At 52.1% G+C, this 23874-nt stretch overlaps 1 protein-coding gene across 1 annotated transcript; it reads left to right on the top strand.

Moving 5' to 3' along the window:
• Positions 1-663: 663 nt before the first annotated feature.
• acvrl1 (activin A receptor like type 1) lies at positions 664-23874 on the top strand (the record flags this gene model as incomplete). The annotated part of the gene is made up of 9 exons (XM_084184690.1): positions 664-669; positions 1453-1720; positions 2964-3163; positions 3318-3417; positions 3617-3763; positions 3997-4272; positions 17513-17710; positions 22925-23055; positions 23728-23874. 9 exons carry the CDS (start codon positions 664-666, stop codon positions 23872-23874), a joined length of 1473 nt encoding a protein of 490 aa, XP_084040816.1.

The raw sequence follows: 23874 nt of genomic DNA, 5'->3' as shown, positions 1-23874 counted from the left end.
TGCAGGCAGACTAACTGGACCCTGGGCCTGGCACTCTCTGTTATTGTTTTTGATCTCATAACTTCCTCTGATGGAATGGGGACTGACTGACTGGGGCTGTGTGACTCCGACCAGCGGCTGGGGCCCATGTTGTGGCCAAACCAAATTGGGGACTCCATTGGAACGTTGCAGGAATGTTCACTGTTTGCTGGGCTAGAGCTGCATGGATCTGGCTGCAGCTGTTTCCATTTGGTGGTCTTGAGGCAAACATGCCCACTCAGCTCAGCCACCGCATCCAGGCCTAGGCTGTCACACTCAGACAGAGAGAGTGGGAGGACAGATTGATAGGAGCTAAGAGAGAGAGAGAGAGGAGAGAAATAGAGAGAGTAGAGAGAGAGAGAGAGAGAGAGAGAGAGAGAGAGAGAGAGTAGAGAGAGAGAGGGGGGGGGGGAATGAGAGGAAACCTAGAAGTTGACATTAATTGTGAAGCTGCATATGAGTTTATGAAACTGCATGTGAGAGAAAACTGTGTGTTCCATATTATTTTCTTGAGTCTCTAAAAGCCTTAAACAAAGCATAATCACTGCAGCTCTAATTGTTGTCTTGTCTCTCTGACAGAGATGGGGGGTGCTGCCATGCTCACAGTGCTGCTGGCTGGGATGTGCCTGTGGACCTCCACCGCTCATGCAGGTAGTTCAACAAAAGTGGTGTGTTTGTGCTCTAGTTTACATAATCACCAGTGTGTTTGTGTGTTGTATATCTTTGTGTATTTGTGCCTGTCCTTTTGTTTGTGTGTTTATGTGTATCTGAGTGTGAGTGAGTGTGTTGCTGCTGGGGAATCAGCTGGGTGCAGATGTGTGTGTACTGTAGATGAGAAGTGCTCGTTGTTGTATGGTACTGAAACAATAGAGCAAAGGAAGAGTGGGTCTTCCCAGACTCAGCCCCAGCATCAGCACCCAGCCTCAGCCACAGCCTCAGCCCCAGCATCAGCACCCAGCCTCAGCCCCAGCCCCATCCCCAGCCCCAGCCTCAGCCTCAGCCTCAGCCTCAGCCTCAGCCTCAGCCTCAGCCCCAGCCCCAGCCTCAGCCCCAGCCTCAGGCCCAGCCTCAGCCTCAGCCTTAGCCCCAGCCCCAGCCCTAGACTCAGCCCCAGCCTCAGCCCCAGCCTCAGCCCCAGCCCCAGCCTCAGCCTCAGCCCCAGCCCCAGCCTCAGCCCCAGCCTCAGTCCCAGCCCCACCAGACCTGGACCTTCTCTCACCACTGCCTTTTATATTTTGTAGATCAGTCATCCGTGGAGTCATCAGAGGGTAAGTTTGTTTCTGTCTAATAATGTCAACCACAGATACTCTATAGAGCTGTGTAACTGTTTATTATAAATCTGTCCTGTGTCTTTATGTTCACGTTTGTGCATGTGTGTGTGTTTGTGTGTGCGTGCGTGTGTGTGCGTGCATGTGTTTGTGCATACGTACACAGCACACACACTCACTGGTTCCCTCTCCCCCAGGCCCTGACGACAGCACCGACCTTCTGTGTACATGTGAGAACAACAAGGGGACGTGTACGAACGGCACCTGCAGGGGTGACTACTGCTTCTACACCAAGGTGCATGGCAGAGAGGAGAAGGGCTGCTTCCAGAAGGACCACCACAAGGAACAGTGCTACACCAACTTCCTGGGACTGTACGTCCACTGCTGCTCCAAGAACCTCTGTAATGTCAACAGCACCGCTCCTCCTGACCCAGGTCAGAACACTGTAGCTACTCTAGAACCTCCACTCAAACAGTCTAGAACCTCTGTAACACCAACAGCTCTGCTCCACCAGACCCAGGTCAGAACACTGCAGCTACTCTAGAAGCCTCTCCAACAACCTAGAACCGCTAATGGCATGTCTGGTCTCATATGAGGTCCATACTTCTTGTTTCCCTTCTTCCCCTCTATAATCAGGGACTGATTCAGACCCGAGACACTCTCTCGTCAATCAGTGACTTGAATCAATCAATTAACTACCAGGCAGAAAATGAAACCAGCAGTCAAACTTGAGGCTCATATTTCAGTAGTTCTACTCTGGAACAACTCCTCTGGGAGTCTGGCTAACACGGCAGTGTCATACAGAATTCTCTGGGAGTCCGACTAACAGGGCAGTGTCATACAGGTCTCTCTGGGAGTCCGACTAACAGGGCAGTGTCATACAGAATTCTCTGGGAGTCCGACTAACAGGGCAGTGTCATACAGGTCTCTCTGGGAGTCCGACTAACAGGGCAGTGTCGTACAGAATCCTCTGGGAGTCCGGCTAACACGGCAGTGTCATACAGAATTCTCTGGGAGTCCGACTAACAGGGCAGTGTCATACAGGTCTCTCTGGGAGTCCGACTAACAGGGCAGTGTCATACAGAATTCTCTGGGAGTCCGACTAACAGGGCAGTGTCATACAGGTCTCTCTGGGAGTCCGACTAACAGGGCAGTGTCATACAGAATTCTCTGGGAGTCCGACTAACAGGGCAGTGTCATACAGGTCTCTCTGGGAGTCCGACTAACAGGGCAGTGTCATACAGAATTCTCTGGGAGTCCGACTAACAGGGCAGTGTCATACAGAATCCTCTGGGAGTCCGACTAACAGGGCAGTGTCATACAGAATCCTCTGGGAGTCCGACTAACAGGGCAGTGTCATACAGAATCCTCTGGGAGTCCGACTAACAGGGCAGTGTCATACAGAATCCTCTGGGAGTCCGACTAACAGGGCAGTGTCATACAGAATCCTCTGGGAGTCCGACTAACAGGGCAGTGTCATACAGAATCCTCTGGGAGTCCAACTAACAGGGCAGTGTCATACAGAATCCTCTGGGAGTCCAACTAACAGGGCAGTGTCATACAGGCCTCTGATACCCCCTGGTGGTTGTTGGTGGGCTTTTATATCAAAATCATCTTGGCTTTCTGCTATTCCCTCTTACCTGTATGACTGTGTGTGTGTGTGTGTTTACTGTCCAGCAGGTGAGCCTACAAGGGAGGAGAACGGTGTGATTCTGCTGGTGGCTGTCCCCCTGCTGCTGCTGCTGATCCTGTCTGTGGGTGTGTGTGGCCTGGTGTTGTGGCTCCGCTCCAGACCACAGCACCACAGAGTTGGCCACAACAAGGACCATGACGTCACCATGCTCAAGGTCCCCAGCGGGGCAGATCCCACCTATGGGGTAAGAATGGAATTTAATGAAATTGAATAGAATTGTATTGATACAAAGGAGGACATTTAGATGTACCAGAATCAGCACCAAGGTCACTGTCACTTAGCAATAATATTGGTACTTACAGTATATTATCAAATTAATACTCTTTCTGTGTCTACAGGATGTCTTTGATGAGTTCTGTACCTCAGGCAGTGGGACTGGTCTGCCATACCTGGTACAGAGGACCATGGCTCAACAGATCTCTCTGGTCGAATGTATCGGTAAAATACTCTCCTCCATTCTCACTCCCTCCTCTATTTCTCTCAGTGTCTCACTCGAACTCACTCGTTCATGTACCAGCATGTAATGGTTTATGGACCCTTTGAGTTAATTTCTAGTCTTACTAGTGTGATAACGTTATTACACCAACCCACTCCATCTCTGCTGTGTTTCTGTTCCTCTGTTCTGCTCTCTACCCAGGTAAGGGCAGGTATGGAGAGGTGTGGAGAGGCACCTGGATGGGAGAGAGTGTTGCAGTGAAGATCTTCTCCTCCAGGGATGAGCAGTCTTGGTTCAGGGAGACAGAGATTTACAACACTGTACAGCTCAGACACGACAACATCCTAGGTGAGTCAGCATAACATTTACATTTACATTTACATCATTTAGCAGACGCTCTTATCCAGAGCGACTTACGAATTGGTGCATTCAACTTAACCCTGTTTAGCTCTCAAAAGCTTCTACCAATTCCCTTGGATTCAAAATAGTGTTTGTTTTCTTTCAATTAATTCTGGTACACTTGATTTAGCTTGCCTGGCCTGGTCTGACTATCACAATACCTTCTGTCTTCTCTCCCCCAGGCTTCATAGCATCTGACATGACATCTAAGAACTCCACTACTCAGCTGTGGCTGATCACCCACTTCCACCAGCTGGGTAGTCTCTACGACTTCCTCCAGTACAGCAGCGTGGATCCAGAGGGTTGCCTAAGGATGTGCCTGTCTGTAGCCTGTGGTCTGGTCCACCTTCACACAGAGATACTCAGCTGCCAGGGCAAACCCGCCATCGCCCACCGAGACCTGAAGAGCCGAAACATCCTGGTCAAGAGGAATGGACAGTGCTGCATCGCTGACCTGGGTGAGAGGAGGAGGAGGTGGGAGGAAAGGAGAGGGCTGAAGAAGAGGGCTGAAGGAGAGGGCTGAAGGAGAGAGGGCTGAAGGAGAGAGGGCAGAAGGAGAAGGCTGAAGGAGAGGGCTGAAGGAGAGGGCTGAAGAAGAGAGGGCTGAAGGATAGAGGGCTGAAGGTGAGAGGGCAGAAGGAGAGGGCTGAAGGACAGAGGGATAGAGAGGAGAGAGCTGAAGGAGAGAGGGTTGAAGGAGGAGGGCTAGAGGAGAGAGGGCTAGAGGAGAGAGGACTGAAGGAGAAGGGGCTGAAGAAGAGACTGCTGAAGGAGAGAGGGCTAGAGGAGAGAGGGCTGGAGAGAAGGCTGAAGGAGAGAGGGCTGAAGGAGAGAGGACTAAAGGAGAAAGGGCTGAAGGAGAGAGGGCAGACGGAGAGGGCTGAAGGAGTGGGGCAGAAGTATAGGGCAAGGATAGAGGGCTGATGGAGAGAGGGCTGAAGGAGAAGGGCTGAAGGAGAGGGCTGAAGGAGAGAGGGCTAGAGGAGAGATGGCTAGAGAAGAGAGGGCTAGAGGACAGAGGGCTGAAGTAGAGAGGGCTGATGGAGAGAGGGCTGAAAGAGAGAGGGCTGAAGGAGAGACAGCTAGAGAGGAAAGGGCTGAAGAAGAGAGGGCTGAAGGAGAGGGCTGAAGGAGAGAGGGCTAGAGGAGAGAGGGCTGAAGGAGAGAGGGCTAGAGGAGAGGGGGCTAAAGGAGAGAGGGCTGAAGGAGAGAGGGCTGAAGGAAGAGGGCTGAAGGAGAGAGGGCTAGAGGAGAGAGGGCTGAAGGAAACAGGGTTAGTGGAGAGAGGGTTAGAGGAGAGAGGGCTGAAAGAGAGAGGGTGCTTAAGGAGAGAGGGCTAGAGAGGAGACGGCTGAAGGAGTGAGGGCTGAAAGAGAGAGGTCTAAAGGAGAGGGCTGGAGGAGAAGGCTGAAGGAGAGAGGGCTAGAGGAGAGAGGGCTAGAGGAGAGAGGGCTGAAGGAGAGAGTGCTGAAGGAGAGGGCTAGAGAGGAGAGAGGGATAGAGGACAGAGGGCTAGAGGAGAGAGGGCTGAAGGAGAGAGGGCTGAATGAGAGAGGGCTAGAGAGGAGAGGGCTGAAGGAGAGAGGGCTGAAGGAGAGGGCTGAAGAAGAGAGGGCTAGAGGAGAGAGGGCTGAAGGAGAGAGGGCTAGAGGAGAGAGGGCTGAAGGAGAGAGGGCTAGAGGAGAGAGGGCTGAAGGAGAGAGGGTTAGAGGAGAGAGGGCCGAAGGAACGAGAGGGCTAGAGGAGAGAGGGTTAGAGGAGAGAGGGCTGAAGGAGAGAGTGCTGAAGGAGTGAGGGCTGAAGGAAAGAGGGGTTAAGGGGCAAGGGCTGAAGGAGTGAGGGCTGAAGGAGAGAAGGCTGAAAGAAAGACGGCTGAAGGAGAGAGGGCAGAAGGAGAAGGCTGAAGGAGAGAGGGCTGAAGGAGAGACGGCTAGAGGAGAGAGGGCTGAAGGAGAGATGGCTGAAGTAAAGAGGGATAGATAGGAGAGGGCTGAAAGAGAGGGAGGAGTAGAGAGGTCAGAAGGAGAGGGCTGGAGTAGTGAGGGCTGAAGGAGAGGGCTAAAAGAGAGAGGAATGGAGGAGAGAGGACTGAATGACAGAGGGCTAGAGGAGAGAGGGCTGAAGGAGTGAGGGCTAGAGGAGAGAGGGCTGAAGGAAAGAGGGCAGAATGATAGGGCTGAAGGAATGCAAGGCTGAAGGAATGAGGGCTGAAGGAGAGAGGGCTGAAGGAGATGGCTGGAGGAGAGGGCTGAAGGAGAGAGGACTAGAGGGGAGAGGGCTAGAGGAGAGAGGGCTGAAGAAGAGAGTGCTGAAGGAGAAGGGCTAGAGAGGAGAGGTCTGAAGGAGTGAGGACTAGAGGAGAGAGGGATAGACCCGAGAGGGCTAGAGGAGAGAGGGCTGAAGGAGAGAGGGAAGAAGTAGAGAGAGCAGAAGGAGAGGGCTGAAGGAGTGAGGGCTGAAGGAGAGGGCTAAAAGAGAGAGGAATAGATGATAGAGGGCTAGAGGAGAGAGGGCTGAACGACAGAGGGCTAGAGGAGAGAGGGCAGAAGATGAGAAGGCTGAAGGAGAGAGGGCACAATGATAGGGCTGAAGGAGAGCAGGATGAAGGAATGAACACTGAAGGAGAAAGGGCTGAAGGAGAGGGCTGGGGGAGAGGGCTGAAGGAGAGAGGGCTATAGGGGAGAGAGCTAGATGAGAGAGGGCTAGAGGAGAGAGGGCTGAAGGAGAGAGGGCAGAATGAAAGGGCTAAAGAATAGAGAGCACTGAGGTAGAGGGCTACAAGAGAGAGGAATAGAGGAGAGAGGGCTAGAGGAGAGATGGCTGAAGGACAGAGGGCTAGAGGAGAGAGGGCTAAAGGAGTGAGGGCTGAAGGAGAGAGGGCTGATGGAGAGAGGGCTAGAGGAGAGAGGGCTAGAGGAGAGAGGGCTAGAGGAGAGAGGGATTAAGGAGAGAGGGCTAGAGGAGAGAGGGCTGGAGGAGAGAGGACTGAAGGAGAGAGGGCTAGAGGAGAGAGGGTTATAGAGGAGAGAGGGCTGAAGAAGACAGGGCTAGAGGAGAGAGGGCTGACAGAGAGAGTGCTGAAGGAGTGAGGGCTGAAGGAGCGAAGGCTGAATGAGAGACGGCTGAAGGAGAGAGGCAGAAGGAGAGGGCTGAAGGAGAGGCCTGAAAGAGAGGGCTGAAAGAGAGAGGGCTAGAGGAGAGTGGGCTGAAGGAGAGATGGCTGAAAGAGCGAGGGCTGAAGTAAAGAGGGATAGATAGTAGAGGGCTGAAGGAGAGGGAGGAGTAGAGAGGTCAGACATTGAGGGCTGAAGGAGAGAGGGCTGAAGTAGAGGGCTAAAAGAGAGAGGAACAGAGGATAGAGGTCTAGAGGAGAGAGGGCTAAAGGACAGAGGGCTAGAGGAGAGAGGGCTGAAAGAGAGAGGGCTAGAGGAGAGAGGGCTGAAGAAGAGATAGCTGAAGGAGAGAGGGCTAAAGGAGTGAGGGCTGAAGGAGAGCGGGCTGAAGGAATGAGGGCTGAAGGAGAGCGGGCTGAAGGAGAGGCTGGAGGAGAGGGCTGAAGGAGAGAGGGCTAGAAAGGAGAGGTCTGAAGGAGTGAGGGCTAGAGGAGAGAGGGATAGAGGAGAGAGGGCAAAAGGAGAGAGGGCTGAAGCAGAGAGGGCTAGAGAGGAGAGTGCTGAAGGAGTGAGGGCTAAAGGAGAGAGGGCTGAAGGAGAGAGGTTTAGAGGAGAGAGGGTTAGAGGAGAGAGGGATTAAGGAGAGATGGTTTTAGGAGAGAGCGCTAGAGGAGAGAGGGCTGAAGGAGAGAGGGCTAGAGGAGAGAGGGTTATAGAGGAGAGCGGGCTGAAGGAGAGAGGGCTGAAGAAGAGAGGGCTAGAAGAGAGAGTGCTGATGGAGAGAGGGTTAAAGAGTGAGGGCTGAAGGAGAGGGGGCTAGAGAGGAGAGGGCTGAAGCAGAGAGGGCTGAAACAGAGAGGGCTGAAGGAGACGGCTGAAGGAGTAAGGCCTAGTAAGAGAGAGGGCTGAAAATGAGAGTCCTAGAGAAGAGACGGCTGAAGGAGTGAGGGCTGAAAGAGAGAGGGTTGAAGGTGGGCTGGAGGAGAGTGCTGAAGGAGAGAAGGCTAGAGGAGATAGGTTTAGAGGAGAGAGGGCTGAAGAAGAGAGTGCTGAAGGAGAGAGAGCTAGAGGAGAGGTCTGAAGGAGTGAGGGCTGAAGTAGAGAGAGCTAGAGGAGAGAGGGCTAGATGAAAGAGGGCTGAAGGAGTGAGGGCTGAAGGAGAGAGGGCTAGAGAGGTGAGGGCTGAAGGAGAGAGGGGTTAAGGGGGCAAGGGCTGAAGGAGTGAGGGCTGAAGGAGCGAAGGCTGAAAGAGAGACGAAGGCAGAAGAAGAGGGCAGAAGGAGAGGGCTGAAAGAGAGGGCTGAAGCAGTGAGGGCTGAAGGAGAGAGGGCTAGAGGAGAGAGGGCTGAAGCAGAGAGGGCTGAAGGAGAGAGGGCAGACGGAGAGGGCTGAAAGAGAGGGCTGAAGAAGAGAGGGCTAGAGGAGAGAGGCCTGAAGGAGAGAGGGCTAGAGGAGAGAGGGCTGAAGGAGAAGGGCTGAAGTAGAGGGCTGAAGGATAGAGAGGGCTAGAGGAGAGATGGCTAGAGAAGAAAGGGCTAGAGGACAGAGGGATGAAGAAGAGAGGGCTAGAGGAGAGAGGGCTGAAAGAGTGAGGGCTGAAGGAGAGACGGCTAGAGAGGAAAGGGCTGAATAAGAGAGGGCTGAAGGAGAGGGCTGAAGGAGAGAGGGCTAGAGGAGAGAGAGATGAAGGAGAGAGGGCTAGAGGAGAGAGGGTTAGAGGAGAGAGGGCTGAAGGAGAGAGGGTGCTTAAGGAGAGAGGGCTAGAGAGGAGACGGTTTAAGGAGTGAGGGCTGAAAGAGAGAAGTCTGAAGGAGAGGGCTGGAGGAGAAGGCTGAAGGAGAGAGGGCTAGAGGAGAGAGGGCTAGAGGACAGAGGGCTAGAGGAGAGAGTGCTGAAGGAGAGGCCTAGAGAGGAGAGAGGGCTAGAGACAGAGGGCTAGAGGAGAGAGGGCTGAAGAAGAGAGGGCTGAAGGATCGAGGGCTGAATGAGAGAGGGCTAGAGAGGAGAGGGCTGAAGGAGAGAGGGCTGAAGGAGAAGGCTGAAGGAGCGAGGGCTGGAGGAGAGAGGGCTGAAGGAGAGAGGGCTAGAGGGGAGAGGGCTGAAGGAGAGAGGGCTAGAGGAGAGAGGGCTGAAGGAGAAGGCTGAAGGAGAGAGGGCTGGAGGAGAGAGGGCTGAAGGAGAGAGGGCTAGAGGTAAGAAGGCTGAAGGAGAGAGGGCTAGAGGAGAGAGGGCTGAAGGAGAGACGGCTAGAGGAGAGAGGGCCGAAGGAAAGAGAGGGCTAGAGGAGAGAGGGTTAGAGGAGAGAGGGCTGAAGGAGTGAGGGATGAAGTAGTGAGGGCTGAAGGAAAGAGGGGTTGAGGGGCAAGGGCTGAAGGAGTGAGGGCTGAAGGAGCGAAGGCTGAAAGAGAGACAGCTGAAGGAGAGAGGGCAGAAGGAGAGGGCTGAAGGAGAGGGCTGAAATATAGGGCTGAAGGAGAGAGGGCTGAAGGAGAGAGGGCTAGAGGAGAGAGGGCTGAAGAAGAGAGGGCTGAAAGAGCGAGGGCTGAAGTAAAGAGGGATAGATAGGAGAGGGCTGAAGGAGAGAGGGCTAGAGGAGAGAGGGCTGAAGGAGAGAGGGCTAGAGGAGAGAGGGCTGAAGGAAAGAGAGGGCTAGAGGAGAGAGGGTTAGAGGAGAGAGGGCTGAAGGAGAGGGCTGAAGGAGTGAGGGCTGAAGGAAAGAGGGGTTAAGGGGCAAGGGCTGAAGAAGTGAGGGCTGAAGGAGAGAAGGCTGAAGGAGAGAAGGCTGAAGGAGAGAGGGCTAGAGGAGAGAGGGCTGAAGGAGAGAGGGCTGAAAGAGCGAGGGCTGAAGTAAAGAGGGATAGATAGGAGAGGGCTGAAGGAGAGGGAGGAGTAGAGAGGTCAGAAGGAAAGGGCTGAAGGAGTGAGGGCTGAAGGAGAGGGCTAAAAGAGAGAGGAATATAGGATAGAGGGCTAGAGAGAGGGCTGAATGTAAGAGGGCTAGAGGAGAGAGGGCTGAAGCAGAGAGGGCTAGAGGAGAGAGGGCAGAAGATGAGAAGGCTGAAGGAGAGAGGGCACAATGATAGGGCTGAAGGAGAGCAGGATGAAGGAATGAACACTGAAGGAGAAAGGGCTGAAGGAGAGGGCTGGGGGAGAGGGCTGAAGGAGAGAGGGCTATAGGGGAGAGAGCTAGATGAGAGAGGGCTAGAGGAGAGAGGGCTGAAGGAGAGAGGGCAGAATGAAAGGGCTAAAGAATAGAGAGCACTGAGGTAGAGGGCTACAAGAGAGAGGAATAGAGGAGAGAGGGCTAGAGGAGAGATGGCTGAAGGACAGAGGGCTAGAGGAGAGAGGGCTAAAGGAGTGAGGGCTGAAGGAGAGAGGGCTGATGGAGAGAGGGCTAGAGGAGAGAGGGCTAGAGGAGAGAGGGCTAGAGGAGAGAGGGATTAAGGAGAGAGGGCTGGAGGAGAGAGGGCTGGAGGAGAGAGGACTGAAGGAGAGAGGGCTAGAGGAGAGAGGGTTATAGAGGAGAGAGGGCTGAAGAAGAGTGGGCTGAAGGAGTGAGGGCTGAAGGAGAGAGGGTTGAAAGAGTGAGGGCTAAAGGAGAGAGGGCTAGAGGAGAGAGTGGTATAGTAGAGAGGGATGAAGAAGACAGGGCTAGAGGAGAGAGGGCTGACGGAGAGAGTGCTGAAGGAGTGAGGGCTGAAGGAGCGAAGGCTGAATGAGAGACGGCTGAAGGAGAGAGGCAGAAGGAGAGGGCTGAAGGAGAGGCCTGAAAGAGAGGGCTGAAAGAGAGAGGGCTAGAGGAGAGTGGGCTGAAGGAGAGATGGCTGAAAGAGCGAGGGCTGAAGTAAAGAGGGATAGATAGTAGAGGGCTGAAGGAGAGGGAGGAGTAGAGGGGTCAGACATTGAGGGCTGAAGGAGAGAGGGCTGAAGTAGAGGGCTAAAAGAGAGAGGAACAGAGGATAGAGGTCTAGAGGAGAGAGGGCTAAAGGACAGAGGGCTAGAGGAGAGAGGGCTGAAAGAGAGAGGGCTAGAGGAGAGAGGGCTGAAGAAGAGATAGCTGAAGGAGAGAGGGCTAAAGGAGTGAGGGCTGAAGGAGAGCGGGCTGAAGGAATGAGGGCTGAAGGAGAGCGGGCTGAAGGAGAGGGCTGGAGGAGAGGGCTGAAGGAGAGAGGGCTAGAAAGGAGAGGTCTGAAGGAGTGAGGGCTAGAGGAGAGAGGGATAGAGGAGAGAGGGCAAAAGGAGAGAGGGCTGAAGCAGAGAGGGCTAGAGAGGAGAGTGCTGAAGGAGTGAGGGCTAAAGGAGAGAGGGCTGAAGGAGAGAGGTTTAGAGGAGAGAGGGTTAGAGGAGAGAGGGATTAAGGAGAGATGGTTTTAGGAGAGAGCGCTAGAGGAGAGAGGGCTGAAGGAGAGAGGGCTAGAGGAGAGAGGGTTATAGAGGAGAGCGGGCTGAAGGAGAGAGGGCTGAAGAAGAGAGGGCTAGAAGAGAGAGTGCTGATGGAGAGAGGGTTAAAGAGTGAGGGCTGAAGGAGAGGGGGCTAGAGAGGAGAGGGCTGAAGCAGAGAGGGCTGAAACAGAGAGGGCTGAAGGAGACGGCTGAAGGAGTAAGGCCTAGTAAGAGAGAGGGCTGAAAATGAGAGGGCTAGAGAAGAGACGGCTGAAGGAGTGAGGGCTGAAAGAGAGAGGGTTGAAGGTGGGCTGGAGGAGAGTGCTGAAGGAGAGAAGGCTAGAGGAGATAGGCTTAGAGGAGAGAGGGCTGAAGAAGAGAGTGCTGAAGGAGAGAGAGCTAGAGGAGAGGTCTGAAGGAGTGAGGGCTGAAGTAGAGAGAGCTAGAGGAGAGAGGGCTAGATGAAAGAGGGCTGAAGGAGTGAGGGCTGAAGGAGAGAGGGCTAGAGGAGAGAGGGCTGAAGGAGAGAGGGCTGAAAGAGCGAGGGCTGAAGTAAAGAGGGATAGATAGGAGAGGGCTGAAGGAGAGGGAGGAGTAGAGAGGTCAGAAGGAAAGGGCTGAAGGAGTGAGGGCTGAAGGAGAGGGCTAAAAGAGAGAGAAATATAGGATAGAGGGCTAGAGAGAGGGCTGAATGACAGAGGGCTAGAGGAGAGAGGGCTGAAGCAGAGAGGGCTAGAGGAGAGAGGGCAGAAGATGAGAAGGCTGAAGGAGAGAGGGCACAATGATAGGGCTGAAGGAGAGCAGGATGAAGGAATGAACACTGAAGGAGAAAGGGCTGAAGGAGAGGGCTGGGGGAGAGGGCTGAAGGAGAGAGGGCTATAGGGGAGAGAGCTAGATGAGAGAGGGCTAGAGGAGAGAGGGCTGAAGGAGAGAGGGCAGAATGAAAGGGCTAAAGAATAGAGAGCACTGAGGTAGAGGGCTACAAGAGAGAGGAATAGAGGAGAGAGGGCTAGAGGAGAGATGGCTGAAGGACAGAGGGCTAGAGGAGAGAGGGCTAAAGGAGTGAGGGCTGAAGGAGAGAGGGCTGATGGAGAGAGGGCTAGAGGAGAGAGGGCTAGAGGAGAGAGGGCTAGAGGAGAGAGGGATTAAGGAGAGAGGGCTGGAGGAGAGAGGGCTGGAGGAGAGAGGACTGAAGGAGAGAGGGCTAGAGGAGAGAGGGTTATAGAGGAGAGAGGGCTGAAGAAGAGTGGGCTGAAGGAGTGAGGGCTGAAGGAGAGAGGGTTGAAAGAGTGAGGGCTAAAGGAGAGAGGGCTAGAGGAGAGAGTGGTATAGTAGAGAGGGATTAAGGAGAGAGGGCTAGAGGAGAGAGGGCTGAAGCAGAGAGGGCTGAAGGAGAGAGGGCAGACGGAGAGGGCTGAAAGAGAGGGCTGAAGAAGAGAGGGCTAGAGGAGAGAGGCCTGAAGGAGAGAGGGCTAGAGGAGAGAGGGCTGAAGGAGAAGGGCTGAAGGAGAGGGCTGAAGGATAGAGAGGGCTAGAGGAGAGATGGCTAGAGAAGAAAGGGCTAGAGGACAGAGGGATGAAGAAGAGAGGGCTAGAAGAGAGAGGGCTGAAAGAGTGAGGGCTGAAGGAGAGATGGCTAGAGAGGAAAGGGCTGAATAAGAGAGGGCTGAAGGAGAGGGCTGAAGGAGAGAGGGCTAGAGGAGAGAGAGATGAAGGAGAGAGGGCTAGAGGAGAGGGGGCTAAAGGAAAGAGGGCTGAAGGAGAGAGGGCTGAAGGAAGAGGGCTGAAGGAGAGAGGGCTAGAGGAGAGAGGGCTGAAGGAAAGAGGGCTAGAGGAGAGAGGGTTAGAGGAGAGAGGGCTGAAGGAGAGAGGGTGCTTAAGGAGAGAGGGCTAGAGAGGAGACGGTTTAAGGAGTGAGGGCTGAAAGAGAGAAGTCTGAAGGAGAGGGCTGGAGGAGAAGGCTGAAGGAGAGAGGGCTAGAGGAGAGAGGGCTAGAGGACAGAGGGCTAGAGGAGAGAGTGCTGAAGGAGAGGCCTAGAGAGGAGAGAGGGCTAGAGACAGAGGGCTAGAGGAGAGAGGGCTGAAGAAGAGAGGGCTGAAGGATCGAGGGCTGAATGAGAGAGGGCTAGAGAGGAGAGGGCTGAAGGAGAGAGGGCTGAAGGAGAAGGCTGAAGGAGCGAGGGCTGGAGGAGAGAGGGCTGAAGGAGAGAGGGCTAGAGGAGAGAGGGCTGAAGGAGAGAGGGCTAGAGGAGAGAGGGCTGAAGGAGAAGGCTGAAGGAGAGAGGGCTGGAGGAGAGAGGGCTGAAGGAGAGAGGGCTAGAGGTAAGAAGGCTGAAGGAGAGAGGGCTAGAGGAGAGAGGGCTGAAGGAGAGACGGCTAGAGGAGAGAGGGCCGAAGGAAAGAGAGGGCTAGAGGAGAGAGGGTTAGAGGAGAGAGGGCTAAAGGAGTGAGGGCTGAAGTAGTGAGGGCTGAAGGAAAGAGGGGTTGAGGGGCAAGGGCTGAAGGAGTGAGGGCTGAAGGAGCGAAGGCTGAAAGAGAGACAGCTGAAGGAGAGAGGGCAGAAGGAGAGGGCTGAAGGAGAGGGCTGAAATATAGGGCTGAAGGAGAGAGGGCTGAAGGAGAGAGGGCTAGAGGAGAGAGGGCTGAAGAAGAGAGGGCTGAAAGAGCGAGGGCTGAAGTAAAGAGGGATAGATAGGAGAGGGCTGAAGGAGAGAGGGCTAGAGGAGAGAGGGCTGAAGGAGAGAGGGCTAGAGGAGAGAGGGCTGAAGGAAAGAGAGGGCTAGAGGAGAGAGGGTTAGAGGAGAGAGGGCTGAAGGAGAGGGCTGAAGGAGTGAGGGCTGAAGGAAAGAGGGGTTAAGGGGCAAGGGCTGAAGAAGTGAGGGCTGAAGGAGAGAAGGCTGAAGGAGAGAAGGCTGAAGGAGAGAGGGCTAGAGGAGAGAGGGCTGAAGGAGAGAGGGCTGAAAGAGCGAGGGCTGAAGTAAAGAGGGATAGATAGGAGAGGGCTGAAGGAGAGGGAGGAGTAGAGAGGTCAGAAGGAAAGGGCTGAAGGAGTGAGGGCTGAAGGAGAGGGCTAAAAGAGAGAGGAATATAGGATAGAGGGCTAGAGAGAGGGCTGAAGGACAGAGGGCTAGAGGAGAGAGGGCTGAAGCAGAGAGGGCTAGAGGAGAGAGGGCTGAAGGAGAGAGGGCAGAATGATAGGGCTGAAGGAGAGCAGGCTGATGGAATGAGGGCTGAAGGAGTAGGGCTGAAGGAGAGGGCTGAAGGAGAGAGGGCTAGAGGGGAGAGGGCTAGAGGAGAGAGGGCTGAAGGAGAGAGGGCAGAATGATAGGGCTGAAGCAGAGAGCGCTGAAACAGTGAGGGCTAGAGGAGAGAGGAATAGAGGAGAGAGGGCTAGAGGAGAGAGGGCTGAAGGACAAGGGCTAGAGGAGAGAGGGCTAAAGGAGTGAGGGCTGAAGGAGCGAGGGCTGAAAGAGTTAGGGCTGAAGGACAGAGGGCTAGAGGAGAGAGTGGTAGCCTAGAGAGGGATGAAGAAGAGAGGGCTAGAGGAGAGAGGGCTGAAGAAGAGAGAGCTAGAGAGGAGAGGGCTGAAGGAGTGGGGGCTGGAGCATAGAGGGCTGAAGTTTTGAGGGCTAGAGGAGAGAGGGCTGAAGGAAAGAGAGGGCTAGAGGAGAGAGGGTTAGAGGAGAGAGGGCTGAAGGAGAGAGGGCTAGAGGAGAGATGGCATAAGGATATGGCTGAAGGAGAGAATGCTGAAGAAGAGATGGCTGAAGGAGAGAGGGCTGAATGAGAGGATTGAAAGGGAGGGCTAGAGGAGAAAGGGATGGAGAGAGGGCTAGAGTAGAGAGGTTTAGAGGAGAGAGGGCTAGAGGAGAGAGTGATGAAGGATGGAGGGCTGAAAGAGAGAGGGTTAGAGAGGAGAGGGCTGAAGGAGTGAGGGCTGAAAGGAAGAGGGCTGAAGTAGAGAGGGTTGAAGGAGAGAGGGCTGAAGGAGAGGGATGAAGGAGAGGGCTGAAGAAGGGACGGCTGAAATGAAGAGGGCTGAAGTAGAATGGGCTGAAGAAGAGGGCTGAAGGAGAGAGGGCTAGAGGAGAGAGAGCATAAGGATACGGCTGAAGGAGAGAGGGCTGCAGGAGAGAGGGCTGAAGTAGAGAGGGCTGAAGAAGAGTGGGCTAGAGGAGAGGGCTGAAGGGGAGGGTTGAAGGAGGGAGGGCTGAAAGGAAGAGGGCTGAAGGAGAGGGCTGAAGGAGAAAGGGCTAGAGGAGAGAGAGCATAAGGATACGGCTGAAGGAGAGAGGACTGAAGGAGAGAGGGCTGAAATAGAGAGGGCTGAAGAAGAGTGGGCTAGAGGAGAGGGCTGAAGGGGAGGGTTGAAGGAGGGAGGGCTGAAAGGAAGAGGGCTGAAGGAGAGGGCTGAAGGAGAGAGGGCCTGAGGAAAGAGGGCTAGAGGAGAGGGCTGAAGGAGAGAGGGCTGGAGGAGAGAGTGCTGAAGGAGAGAGGGCTGAAGGAGTGAGGGCTGAAGGAGAGAGGGCTGAAGGAAAGGGCTGAAGGAGGAGGGCTAGAGGAGATAGGGCTGAAGGATAGAGGACTAGAGGAGAGAGGGCTGAAGGAGAGAGGGCTAGAGGAGAGTGGACTGAAGGAGGGTGGGCTGAAGGAGAGAGGGTTAGAGAGGAGAGGGCTGAAAGAGTGAGGGCTGAAAGGAAGAGGGCTGAAGGAGAAGGGTTGAATGAGAGGGCTGAAGGAAAGGCCTGAAGGAGGGAGGGCTAGAGGGGAGAGGGCTAGAGGAGAGAGGGCTCGAGGAGAGAGTGCTGAAGAAGAGAGGGCTAGAGGAGAGAGGGCTGAAGGAGAGAGGGCTGAAGGAGGAGGGCTAGAGGAGAGTGGGCTGAAGGAGTGAGGGCTAGAGGAGAGAGGACTGAAGGAGGGAGGGCTGAAGGAGAGAGGGTTAGAGAGGAGAGGGCTGAAGGGGTGAGGGCTGAAGGAGAGAGGGTTAGAGAGGAGAGTGCTGAAGGAGTGAGGGCTGAAGGAGAAAGGGCTGAATGAGAGGGCTGAAGGAGAGGGCTGAAGGAGGGGGGCTAGAGGAAAGAGGCCTAGTGAAGAGAGGGCTGAATGAGAGAGGGCTAGATGAGAGAGGGCTGAAGGAGAGAGGGCTGAAGGAGAGGGCTGAAGGAGAGAGGGCTAGAGGAGAGAGGGCTCGAGGAGAGAGTGCTGAAGGAGAGAGGGCTTAAGGAGAGAGGGCTGAAGGAGAGGGCTGAAGGAGGATGGCTAGAGAAGAGTGGGCTGAAGGAGTGAGGGCTAGAGGAGAGAGGACTGAAGGAGGGAGGGCTGAAGGAGAGAGGGTTAGAGAGGAGAGGGCTGAAGGAGAGAGGGCTGAAAGGAAGAGGGCTGAAGGAGAGAGGGCTGAATGAGAGGGCTGAAGGAGAGGGCTGAAGGAGGGAGGGCTGAAATGAAGAGGGTTTAAGGAGAGAGGGCTGAAGGAGAGAGGGCTGTAGGAGAGAGGGCTAGAGGAGGGAGGGCTAAAGGAGAGAGGGCTGAAGGAGAGAGGGCTAGAGGAGAGAGGGCTGAAGGAGAGAGGGCTGAAGTAGACGGGGCTAGAGGAGAGAGGGCTAGCGAAGAGAGGGCTTAAGGAGAGGGCTGAAGGAGAGAGGGCTAGAGGAGAGAGGGCTAGAGGAGAGAGGGCTAGAGGAGAGAGGGCTCGAGGAGAGAGGGATGAAGGAGAGAGTGCTAGAAGAGAGAGAGCTGAAGAGGGAGGGCTGAAGGAGAGAGGGTTAGAGAGGAGAGGGCTGAAGGAGTGAGGGCTGAAAGGAAGATGGCTGAAGGAGGGAGGGCTGAAGGAGAGGGATGAAGGAGAGGGCTGAAGAATGGAGGGCTGAAGGAGACAGGGCTGAAGGAGAGAGGGCTGAATGAGAGAGGGTTAGAGGGGAGCATGTTGAGAGCTAGGGCTCTAGGAACGGACAGCAAAATTAGGGGCAAAGTCCATTCTATGAATTGCTTCTGCCTGTTTATGATATACTTGGAGAGACCACATTTACAGCCTTCATTCATTTTTCCTGTGTTCTTGGGTTGTATTCATTAGGGCACACTGTAACAAAACGTTTTGCAACGGAAAACTAAAATATGTTATTATTGTGCAAATTCAGGTATGACCTGTTTCACTCTGTTTCTAAATGTTTTCTCACTAGTGAACATGACCCTGTTGTGTCTCCAGGCCTGTCTGTGATGCATTCCCAGACCAGTGACTACCTGGATGTAGGGAACAACCCCAGAGTGGGCACCAAACGTTACATGGCCCCGGAGGTCCTGGACGAGAGCATCCGCATGGACATCTTTGAGTCATACAAGCAGACAGACATCTGGGCCCTGGGCCTAGTCCTCTGGGAGATTTCCAGAAGGACCATAGTAAACGGTAACACACACACACAGGCATGCACACACACACAGGAACACACATGCAACTATGAGGTCAACGAAAACGCTCTGCCGTCTTTAATTGAAACATGTACTGTGGTCCAGTTGGTAAGCGCGTGGTGCTGGTAACATCAAGGTCATGGGTTCAATTCCCACAGGGATCACATAAACTTGTGCTGTACTCTCTGTACTGTACTGTATAAAAGCTTCTGTCTGAACGCATATGAAGCCTTTCTAACCAAAGGGACCTGGGGTAGGTTTCTCATGATTGAACAAGTTAATACACATACTGGAGCACACCATCCACTCAAACATTGAAATTTGAATTGTCTTAGTCTTAATACTAGTGCACCAGGACTATTGGACCTCTAGAACATGTATCCTCTGTCCCAAATGACACAATATTCCCTATGTAGTACACTGCTTTTGACCCCTTTGGGTCCTGGCCAAAAGTAGTGCACTATATAGGGAATAGGATGCCATTTGGGATGCAACTGAACGGTGTAGGAGGGAGTTAGTACATGTCTCTCTTCACTACAATGTTGTTCTATCTGGCAGTCTGTCTTTCTCTATCCTCTCTCATGATTAGCCCTTTAGTCATTATAAACGCTCTTATCTAGTGTCAGCACTCTCCCACCTCACATAGTCCAGATGCTCTCTCTCTCTTTATCTGTCTCTCTCTGTCGGTCTCTCTTTCACATACATGCACACAAACACACACTTGGTCGCACGCACATATACATACACAGTAGCACACACACACACACACACACACACACACACACACACACACACACACACACACACACACACACACAACCAAGCCTCCCAGAACTCAATCACAATACACTCTCTCTCCAGGGATTCTGTATCTTCTCTTTTTTGTCCAACATATACCCAACACTCCTACTCTCCACTATCTGAATTTCAGAGTACTATTTCAGTCCTTTGTGAAGTAAAAGATGTATACCGTATGTATATGAAGCCAACATATACAACCCAAATCTAATCTAAACAGAGAGAAGATTGACACTCTATCTTTGATGTAGTCTTCTCCTTTCTGTTTTTTCTGTCTTGGAATCTAGATTGTTATTCCAATGTCACTGTGTGTCATGATGTCTGTAGTGTCATGGTGTCTGTAGTGTCATGGTGTTGGTAGTGTCAGTTGTCGGTAGTGTTATGGTGTCTGTAGTGACATGGTATCTGTAGTGTCATGGTGTCTGTAGTGGCATGGTGTCTGTAGTGTCATGGTGTTGGTAGTGTCATGGTGTCTGTAGTGACATGGTGTCTGTAGTGTCATGGTGTCTGTAGTGTCATGGTGTCTGTAGTGTCATGGTGTTGGTAGTGTCAGTTGTCGGTAGTGTTATGGTGTCTGTAGTGACATGGTATCTGTAGTGTCATGGTGTCTGTAGTGGCATGGTGTCTGTAGTGTCATGGTGTTGGTAGTGTCATGGTGTCTGTAGTGACATGGTGTCTGTAGTGTCATGGTGTCTGTAGTGTTTTGGTGTCTGTAGTGACATGGTAGTGTCATGGTGTCTGTAGTGTCATGGTGTCGGAAGTGTCATGGTGTCTGTAGTGACATGGTGTCTGTAGTGTCATGTGTCGGTAGTGTCATGGTGAATGTATTGTCATGATGTCGGTAGTGTCATGGTGTCTGTAGTGTCATGGTGTCTGTAGTGTCATGCTATCTGTAGTGTCATGGTGTCTGTAGTGTCATGGTGTCTGTAGTGTCATGGTGTCTGTAGTGTCATGTGTCTGTAGTGTCATGGTGTCTGTAGTGACATGGTAGTGTCATGGTGTCTGTAGTGTCATGGTAGTGTCATGATGTCTGTAGTGACATGGTGTCTGTAGTGTCATGATGTCTGTAGTGTCATGGTGTCTGTAGTGACATGGTATCTGTAGTGTCATGGTGTCTGTAGTGACATGGTAGTGTCATGATGTCTGTAGTGACATGGTGCCTGTAGTGTCATGGTGTCATGGTGTCTGTAGTGTCATGGTGTCTGTAGTGGCATGATATCTGTAGTGTCATGGTGTCATGGTGTCTGTAGTGTCATGGTAGTGACATGATGTCTGTAGTGTCATGATGTCTGTAGTGGCATGGTGTCATGGTGTCTGTAGTGTCATGGTAGTGTCATGATGTATGTAGTGTCATGGTGTCTGTAGTGACATGGTATCTGTAGTGTCATGGTGTCTGTAGTGACATGGTAGTGTCATGATGTCTGTAGTGACATGGTGCCTGTAGTGTCATGGTGTCATGGTGTCTGCAGTGTCATGGTGTCTGTAGTGGCGTGATATCTGTAGTGTCATGGTGTCATGGAGTCTGTAGTGTCATGGTAGTGTCATGATGTCTGTAGTGACATGGTGCCTGTAGTGTCATGGTGTCATGGTGTCTGTAGTGTCATGGTGTCTGTAGTGTCATGGTGTCTGTAGTGTCATGATGTCTGTAGTGTCATGGTGTCTGTAGTGACATGGTATCTGTAGTGTCATGGTGTCTGTAGTGACATGGTAGTGTCATGATGTCTGTAGTGACATGGTGCCTGTAGTGTCATGGTGTCTGTAGTGGCATGATATCTGTAGTGTCATGGTGTCATGGTGTCTATAGTGTCATGGTAGTATCATGATGTCTGTAGTGTCATGATGTCTGTAGTGACATGGTGCCTGTAGTGTCATGGTGTCTGTAGTGTAATGGTGTCTGTAGTGTCATGGTGTCTGTAGTGTCATGATGTCTGTAGTGTCATGGTGTCTGTAGTGACATGGTATCTGTAGTGTCATGGTGTCTGTAGTGACCTGGTAGTGTCATGATGTCTGTAGTGACATGGTGCATGTAGTGTCATGGTGTCTGTAGTGGCATGATATCTGTAGTGTCATGGTGTCATGGTGTCTGTAGTGTCATGATAGTGTCATGATGTCTGTAGTGGCATGGTGTCTGTAGTTTCATGGTGTCATGGTGTCTGTAGTGTCATGGTGTCTGTAGTGTCATGGTGTCTGTAGTGACATGGTGTCTGTAGTGGCATGATGTCTGTAGTGTCATTGTGTCATAGGGTCTGTAGTGTAATGGTGCCTGTAGTTTCATGGTGTCATGGTGTCTGTAGTGTCATGGTGTCTGTAGTGTCATGGTAGTGTTATGGTGTCTGTAGTGTCATGGTGTCTGTAGTGTCATGCTATCTGTAGTGTCATGGTGTCTGTAGTGTCATGGTGTCTGTAGTGTCATTATTTCTGTAGTGTCATGATGTCTGTAGTGTCATGGTGTCTGTAGTGTCATGGTGTCTGTAGTGGCATGATATCTGTAGTGTCATGGTGTCATGGTGTCTGTAGTGTCATGGTAGTGTCATGATGTCTGTAGTGTCATGATGTCTGTAGTGGCATGGTGTCATGGTGTCTGTAGTGTCATGGTAGTGTCATGATGTATGTAGTGTCATGGTGTCTGTAGTGACATGGTATCTGTAGTGTCATGGTGTCTGTAGTGACATGGTAGTGTCATGATGTCTGTAGTGACATGGTGCCTGTAGTGTCATGGTGTCATGGTGTCTGCAGTGTCATGGTGTCTGTAGTGGCGTGATATCTGTAGTGTCATGGTGTCATGGAGTCTGTAGTGTCATGGTAGTGTCATGATGTCTGTAGTGACATGGTGCCTGTAGTGTCATGGTGTCATGGTGTCTGTAGTGTCATGGTGTCTGTAGTGTCATGGTGTCTGTAGTGTCATGATGTCTGTAGTGTCATGGTGTCTGTAGTGACATGGTATCTGTAGTGTCATGGTGTCTGTAGTGACATGGTAGTGTCATGATGTCTGTAGTGACATGGTGCCTGTAGTGTCATGGTGTCTGTAGTGGCATGATATCTGTAGTGTCATGGTGTCATGGTGTCTATAGTGTCATGGTAGTATCATGATGTCTGTAGTGTCATGATGTCTGTAGTGACATGGTGCCTGTAGTGTCATGGTGTCTGTAGTGTAATGGTGTCTGTAGTGTCATGGTGTCTGTAGTGTCATGATGTCTGTAGTGTCATGGTGTCTGTAGTGACATGGTATCTGTAGTGTCATGGTGTCTGTAGTGACCTGGTAGTGTCATGATGTCTGTAGTGACATGGTGCATGTAGTGTCATGGTGTCTGTAGTGGCATGATATCTGTAGTGTCATGGTGTCATGGTGTCTGTAGTGTCATGATAGTGTCATGATGTCTGTAGTGGCATGGTGTCTGTAGTTTCATGGTGTCATGGTGTCTGTAGTGTCATGGTGTCTGTAGTGTCATGGTGTCTGTAGTGACATGGTGTCTGTAGTGGCATGATGTCTGTAGTGTCATTGTGTCATAGGGTCTGTAGTGTAATGGTGCCTGTAGTTTCATGGTGTCATGGTGTCTGTAGTGTCATGGTGTCTGTAGTGTCATGGTAGTGTTATGGTGTCTGTAGTGTCATGGTGTCTGTAATGTCATGCTATCTGTAGTGTCATGGTGTCTGTAGTGTCATGGTGTCTGTAGTGTCATTATTTCTGTAGTGTCATGATGTCTGTAGTGTCATGGTGTCTGTAGTGTCATGGTGTCTGTAGTGTCATGGTGTCTGTAGTGTCATGGTGTCTGTAGTGTCATGGTGTCATGGTGTCTGTAGTGTCATGGTGTCTGTAGTGTCATGGTGTCTGTAGTGTCATGGTGTCTGTAGTGTCATGGTGTCTGTAGTGTCATGGTGTCTCTAGTGTCATGATGTCTGTAGTGTCATAATGTCTGTAGTGACATGGTGCCTGTAGTGTCATGGTGTCTCTAGTGTCATGATGTCTGTAGTGTCATAATGTCTGTAGTGACATGGTGCCTGTAGTGTCATGGTGTCTGTAGTGTCATGGTGTCTGTAGTGTCATGATGTTTGTAGTGTCATGGTGCCTGTAGTGTCATGATGTCGGTAGTGTCATGATGTCTGTAATGTCATGATGTCTGTAGTGTCATGCTGTCTGTAGTGTCATGGTGTATGTAGTGTCATGGTGTCATGGTGTCTGTAGTGTCATGATGTCTGTAGTGTCATGGTGTCTGTAGTGTCATGGTATCTGTAGTGTCATGGTGCCTGTAGTGTCATGTTGCCTGTGGTTTTCCCACCAAATCCTCCCCACCTCAATCATCATTATGTAAGATGGAATGTTGGCTGACTCCTTCGGAATGAAGACGTAGATATACTGGTACTGACTGTATATGTAACATGTGTTCCTCAGGTGTGATTGTGTTTGTTGTTCCAGGGATAGTGGAAGAGTACCGTCCGCCATTCTTTGACATGGTGCCCTCTGACCCCAGCTTTGAGGAGATGAAGAAGGTAGTGTGTGTGGACCAGCAAAGACCCAGTATGCACAACAGGCTGCACTCCCACCCGGTGAGACACACACACATGCACATACACTGAGTGTACAAAACATTAGGAGCACCTGCTCTTTCCATGACATAGTCTGACCAGGTGAATCCAGATGAAAGCTATGGTCCCTTATTGATGTCACTTGTTAAATCCACTTTAAAAAGTGTACATGAAGGGGAGGAGACAGGTTAAAGAAGGATTTTTAAGCCTTGAGACATTGATTGTTTATGTGTGCCATTCAGAGGGTGAATGGGCAAGACGAAATATTTAAGTGCCTTTGAACGGGGTATGGTAGTAGGTGTCAGGCGCACCGGTTTGAGTGTGTCAAGAGCTGCAATGCTGCTGGGTTTTTCACGCTCAACAGTTTCTTGTGTTTATCAAGAATGGTCCACCACCCAAAGGACATCCAGCCAACTTGACACAACTATGGGAAGCATTGGAGTCAACATGGGCCAGCATCCCTGTGGAACGCTTTCGACACCTTGTTGACAAATTGAGACTGTTTTGCATGCAAATGTGGGGTGCAACTCAATGTTTGGAAGGTGTTTCTAATGTTTTGTACAGTCAGTGTATATACACGCACACACACACACCACCAATAGTAAAGATATTACAGTGACTTTCTACTGTACATACAGTGATAGAACTGAGTGAGATCTTATGATGGGACTCTCTCTCTCTCTTTGTGTACAGATCCTGTCTTCCATTGCCAAGACAATGAAGGAGTGTTGTTTCCAGAGCCCTCCAGCCCGCCTCACAGCTCTCCGTGTCAGGAAGATCCTCTCCAAGTTGGACCAGAACCATGACTACCCCACAGAGAAACTCAAAATGGACCTGTAG

Source organism: Coregonus lavaretus (assembly GCF_964263955.1).
Source record: "Coregonus lavaretus genome assembly, chromosome: 20".
Taxonomy (NCBI): domain Eukaryota; kingdom Metazoa; phylum Chordata; class Actinopteri; order Salmoniformes; family Salmonidae; genus Coregonus; species Coregonus lavaretus.
This window is presented reverse-complemented; position numbering and strand designations above follow the sequence as displayed.